This window comes from Sipha flava, unplaced genomic scaffold, assembly GCF_003268045.1.
Source record: "Sipha flava isolate LNK unplaced genomic scaffold, YSA_version1 84_pilon_pilon, whole genome shotgun sequence".
Taxonomy (NCBI): Eukaryota; Metazoa; Arthropoda; class Insecta; order Hemiptera; family Aphididae; genus Sipha; species Sipha flava.
The window spans coordinates 1244008-1250575 of NW_020273626.1; the positions used below are offsets into that span (position 1 = coordinate 1244008).

The 6568-nt window shown below is 30.6% G+C and overlaps 1 protein-coding gene across 1 annotated transcript; it reads right to left on the reverse strand.

Moving 5' to 3' along the window:
* Positions 1 to 1669: 1669 nt before the first annotated feature.
* LOC112693307 lies at positions 1670 to 2353 on the reverse strand. Its single transcript, XM_025568302.1, has one exon. It carries the CDS (start codon positions 2351 to 2353, stop codon positions 1670 to 1672), a length of 684 nt encoding a protein of 227 aa, XP_025424087.1.
* Between the last annotated feature and the right edge of the window lie 4215 nt (positions 2354 to 6568).

Genomic DNA, 6568 nt, shown 5'->3' on the forward strand with positions numbered 1-6568 from the left:
GACTCTTATCGGCAACTATTGGGAACACAAATGTTGGAGGTCCAGTTAAAGAATTTTTTTTTCTTAAAAAAGTACTATCCGGAGTCAGCCCTCTTTTTGTCAATTTCTGCACTAAAATTCATAAAAATTATCATACGACATAAACCATTCTTCTTACATGCAATATTTGTTGAGAAATAGTTTATCTCGAAAACAAAAAAAAAAAACCATTACGATCGGAGTATTTGTTTCAGAGTCACAAGTGTTATTAGATGTGATAACAAAAACGGGGGAAAATCCATTGATTAAGAAAACTCGTGACCTCCATGTGCTCAGCGTTACACCGTTACGAAAGGTATCTCACATCCTTATACAGGTTGGTACCCGTAATGTACCTATAACAAAATATGATTTTATTGCAATCAACTAATCGTATGGTTTACTTAATCAATTGTTATCAAGTTGTCCGAAATCAACCCATGTGTCCAAAGTCGCCCGATTCTACGGTACCTTATGAATAAATAATTTAATTGCACTTTGTTGTATTTAGTATTTTAGTGTATTGTTAATGTTAACGTTTATGACCATGCTTTGTGTACTATCCTATTTTAAGATAATTTTCATAGGGGTTCCTATAAAAATATTATTATTTGGTGTTCCGTGATCTCAAAGAGTTTAAGAAACATTGAAATAAACTATATTAACGGTGGACGAAAATCATGTGTTGCAGAGTGCATTATTTTCCATGAACGGATATATTATTTTTATACATTTAATACACACTATATACATTTTGTTATTGCTTACGAGCTATAGATATTTGGCCTGTTTAAATATTCGGATTCTCCACACAGATATATATGCTCTTTTGTTTTTCAATTGATTAATTCTGTATTATTCGGATAATATGAGTGTGTAACTATTTTTATTTGTTATATTGATTGCAGGTTTCTTAAGGTTATAAAATAACGTACTGATCCACATCATCAATGTGTACCGATTAACTTACATAATACTATGTTATAATTAGAAAACGGATTTCAAACACACTTGAAATATGTTTCTAGGAATACTTTAATACGCTACAATGTATGTATTTATTTGCATATATGCACTTAAAATTTAATGTACCTACCTACATAATATTGAGATATTAATTTTATTCGACATTATGAAAAATTATTATGGAAAAATAGGTGGATGAAAACTTAATTTTTTATAGCTCTCGTAGTTATTTAATTGTCTTTATCAGTAATATTTTTAATTGTAAAAAAAGTAACCTTTAATATTTAATATTTTTCCTTTTACACATTCTCGTTAATTCTCATAAACTCACACGACGGTTGTCAAATTCGCTTTCAACGACTGACTTAACCTTACTTAATATTATCAAAAACATAACATGACAAATATATATATATATATATATATATTAGGGTGACAAGAAAAAAAAAATTTTTATTTTTCGATAGTCCCACCCGGTTAAATTATTCAAATATATAATAAGAAGGTTTACAAAAAAATTTCAAAGAAAAATTTTTATTTTTACTGGTCGCGCAACTTGTTTGAAAATATAATACATTTAACAAAATAATACAATATATAAAACATTATAATATGTAGTTAATTCCATTCTTTAAAGTCATAAATTATCATAATAATATTAAAAATTACATCTTACTAAAATATATCAAATATCGATCGTTGATTTATTTGGATTTGGATACTTCTGTCGGTGTTGTTCAACTACTTGCAAAAGATACTGCTTTTGATCTTCCTGATTGGTAAGTATCCCATTGAATGTTTGAATTAACGCAATTCCACGTTCAGCAGCATCATTAATAACTTTTAGATTTTGAACCCTTTTACGACCATCAACGAAATCTTTATTACTTCCCCAAGTACTTGGATGCTGATTTAAAAAATTCTGGGGTATATCCAAGGCCGTAAAAAACTTGAGGGTATTTTTAGAAACAAAATCACACAATTGCACTGTTTGAACTTCAGTCATCTTAATTGTAATACGCCGGAGAGGGAATTCAGCTCCTTTTTTTTCTAGTGATTTTACCATTCTTATTTTCATTTCAGGACACACTTTGTAGTCAAAAAAGGCTAAACCAATAAGTGTCTCACTTAAGTACCATAAATGTCTTGAGAAGCTTTTGATTGCGGCATCAGCTATTAATTTATTTGAATTTTTATAATGATCGAGTTCCTTTAAAAGATTTAGATCGTTGTTAGGAGCTAGTTCTCCACAAGAAGAAGTATACCAGTACTTTATATAAACTTTTACAACAAAAATATTAAAAGCCTGAAATGCAGATAATTCTCGAGCAGTCAGTTTAAACTGCGATCGATATAAGTAAATTTTCATGCTATAAATTAATTTCGCCATCCATCTAGCTCGATGTAAAGCTCCAGGGGTACGAATGGTAAAATCTTTAGCTGTTTCGTCTCCTAAGAATATAAGAGAAAGTTATAACATTTCTTTGTAGTCATCTCTAGGCTGAAATGTTGCTAGTTGGTCATTAATGAATTTGATAAGGACATTTTTTTGTGGATTTAATTCATTAGCGACTGTATCTTCAATAATTCCACTTTCGAACTTTGATGTGTCAATTTTGTTCCAGTTTTGTGAAAATCTTTGAAATATTTGGATATCGGGACCACTTGATGCTCCCATCAATGCATTAAACACTCTCTCAATAATGAGTTCTAATATATGGTGTCGACATGCCAAACTGAGAAGATCTCTTTTAATTTTTTTTTCAAGAAGTACACATGCACCGGTGTTTACTCCACTGTTACTCGCTGTTGTATCAAATGACATTAAATTAATGCGTTCGGTTAATTTCCAGTCTTCCAATAACTCAAACATTGCAGTTGCTTGGGCTTCTCCCGTTCCATTTGAAATTTTCGGCACACCAAGTAATTTCATAATACCATCCCCTGATACTATAACCGCTAGGCGATCAACTTTTTCTTTTGAAGTCAAAGCTGGAAGTAATTTTCCATCCCAATGTATTGTCAGTGGAGTAGTCGTGATGAATGAACTTCTTATTTCGTCTGATATTTTCTTTCGATATTCTCGACGACCTTGTCTAATTGACTCTCTATTAAGGGTATAGTTCTTTATATTATGCCCTAACGACTGCACAGTAGCCGATAAAACATACATTGCATTTCTGTCACTTACTTTTGTTCTATCTAAAGCTGATGCGACTTTAGAAGTAACTATATTGGTAGCTTTCAAAGAATTTACATTATTGGAGGTATTATTTTGTTTTAATCTTTTACTAGAGGGTACATACAACTCATCATCATTATCACTACTGCTGCAGTGTGAATCAGAACAATCAATATTATTATCATTAACTTTCGACATTTGTGTTTCTTCATTTATCCGTGCAATTTCCTTTTTTTTCCTCAATTCGTTTTGAAGCTGTCGTTCTTTGCTTCGCTCTTCTTTTTTGGAAAGTTTAGTGTCAATTGGGCCCATACTTCCACGCCTTCCTTTCTCTCTCTGAGCAAGAAGAAACTCTTTATCTTCATTTATTGTTATAAGAGTCAACGCATCTTTATGAGCAATATCAAATAAATTGTCAAAGTCACTGACGAATACAGATTCTATCTCTATTTGTCTTAGTGTTCGTCTTGAAGCACTTTTTTTGGTGTTCTGCCACTTACAGTGTATTTTTTTAATTTTTTCAATAATGTGACATTCTTTTTGGGTGGGGATTTTAGCTTTTTCCCAATAAGCACTAACTTCTCTTGCTGTAGTAGTAGCACTAGTTTGAATAGTTTTTTTTTCAATCGAGTGTAAATGAAAAAAATGGCGAAGTACTTGTTGATTGGATGGAAGTTTACAGCCAGTGATAGATTCAATTGTCCCTCCAATCAACCAAATTCCACGATCTTTAGTATAATTTTTTGCTGCAGTACTAATGCTAGCCATATTATTGTTATATTTAAAATATAATATATTTAGTGTATATTATATGTAATAAATATTTATGGCGTATAAACGGCACAACTTGCACTGTATTGATAATGTTATGTTATACGAGAATATTTACGACAAAATAATAATTTTGGTAACTTTAAAATCACGGGTTCCGTCGTACAGACAAACACATACTAACGAGTAATGAATAATGGCAAACGAATGAAGTGTAATCGACGTGTTTTTGTAGATAACGTGAGCACAATTGCAATATCGGTAGGTACTATTAATAAATTCGATAAATTACATGCGTTGCGCGACCTTTAAATATTAACCGAATGAGATAAATTTTTCACAAAGTTAATTTTATACTAAAAGGAACATTTAAGACGGGTGGGATAAAAGATATATTTAAGTTTAATTTTTTCTGTGGAAAATATTGTCACCCTAATATATATATATATATATACAGAGACAGTGTTACCACCATGCTTATAAAACATAGACGAATAATAAATTGCGTCGCCGACACCGAACAAATACTATAAATCGGAATCAGACCACAAATTAAAAAATCGAAAACAAAAATATACGCTATTAAATTACAAACATGTACTGAATATGTACAATCAGATTGAATGTTATTTTAATAATAATGATTTAAATAATGCACATTTTTTATCAGATTTGTAAATCATTCTGTATCTAACCTACCTTATAAATGTATCAATTTACAATGCATTCCTTAGTTATATGTAACTGCTGCACCGGTTGATGTGCCTTTAAATGTCCATTTGTAATATAAATGTATTAATGACGGCGTTCTGGATTAGCGGTTTAGCTACGTTTATCTTTGCGTGCGTCCAATTATACACGTTCAAAGCTGATACGCAAATAAAAATTAATCACATAAACGCGTTCCTATTCTAAATCGAGTTTTTTCAGCGAGTGGATCGCTGTGCGAACACCTGGGTCCTGCTGGCCGCCATTATTTGGCTATATTTTTCGGATAAGTAACGTGTACATCGAGGTGCATAACAACTTGAACCAGGGATGATCAACGTTTTTATCAAGGGATGCTGACTGTATTGAAGGAAAACTACTCCACTTCGGTAGGACCGGCCGGGGATAGATAAGCTCGAGATAAGTAAAATGAGATCTATAATAATATTTTTAAAATTTTTTTCTCCGAATCTGTATTACTATACGTGGCCGCAGTGCAAGAACAGATAAATAAATTAACGTTTCAGTCAAATCCAGTCGTACACATTAATCAAGATTCGCGTTGAAAAATTATATCTCGTTTAATGTGAAGTGTGAATGTGTTCATAAACGTTATTTATTTTCACATTTTTAATTTACAAAGTATTTTAACGTTATTTGATGTATATATGTATACAGTTTGAAATGTAGAACCGTTTTCAGATTTTTGGTGTTTGAAAATGTTTGGAAACTTGTTTCTCCGAACTCTTTGAACATATTTTAACAGGGCTTAAATCAAAAAAAAAAAAATTTAAAAAATATAGTTTTTGTTACTAGTTATTTTAAAGTTATCCAAGTCTTGTGTTTGTCGTTATTAGGAATTTAAACTTATTCAAGATTTGCGTTTAACAGGCACAGGTTAATTGTCATGTTAATACGTTAATCATAAATAATCTCATCATAAATATAAATTGAGTTGATCATTTACTCATTTTATCGTTTTTATCTACCAGTGATTTTATCAACTATTCGCCCATCCAATTTTACTTACAAGAAAATTACATCAGCGTATTATAATTTCCATACCACTGACTACTACACTAAACCATAGTCCACAAGTATAATAATTATAACGCGTATTAAAAAAAAAAAAACTACACAGTTCAAGACTTGAAATATTCATATTTTATATACTGTATGTCATATAGTCATCTTAAGATAATTTTTAAGAGTCAAATAACTAAAAAATATAAATAGCTAAATCAAATAAATAATTAGAAATCGGGATTCATATAACTTCATACCACTTTTAGTAATATAGCGAATACCAATTAGAAATGTATATGTATTTTATATCTATATATATATACACATACATACAGGTGCGGACTGGCTAATTTAGCCATGGGTGCAAAATTAATTAAGAGCCCGTACATATTTTTCAAATTATTTCTTAAATTTTTCGCCATATGCATTAGAAAAATTATTATATTTATCATTAGATTTCATTTTTATAAAAATAGAAAAAAATAAAAAAAATCCGCCTGTAGTAGTTCTTTGTAATTTACAGCCTGGAGTTAGTCCTGAATATGTGTACGGAGTATGAATCATACCAAGTGCAAATGTTGCACAATTGTGACGCTATTATATTTTATAATGATGAAAGCGGATCAAGCTCATCTCAAAGTGTGCAATTATTGGAGGATCAGAGTCAAACTATTTCCCAAAATGAACAGCAGTCATCAAAGTCGATCGAAATGGCCACTGAAACTAATGCTACTGTACTTGATGGAAATTTTTTTAAATTAATTTCTTCCGACTCTAAAAACGTGATAGCAAGTTGAATTAAATGTCAGTCAAAAAATGTTAACATTAAAGGATCTACATTTTCATCCTCAAATTTTAAATCACATTTAAAGAGGAAGCACGACAATTCTATTTTAG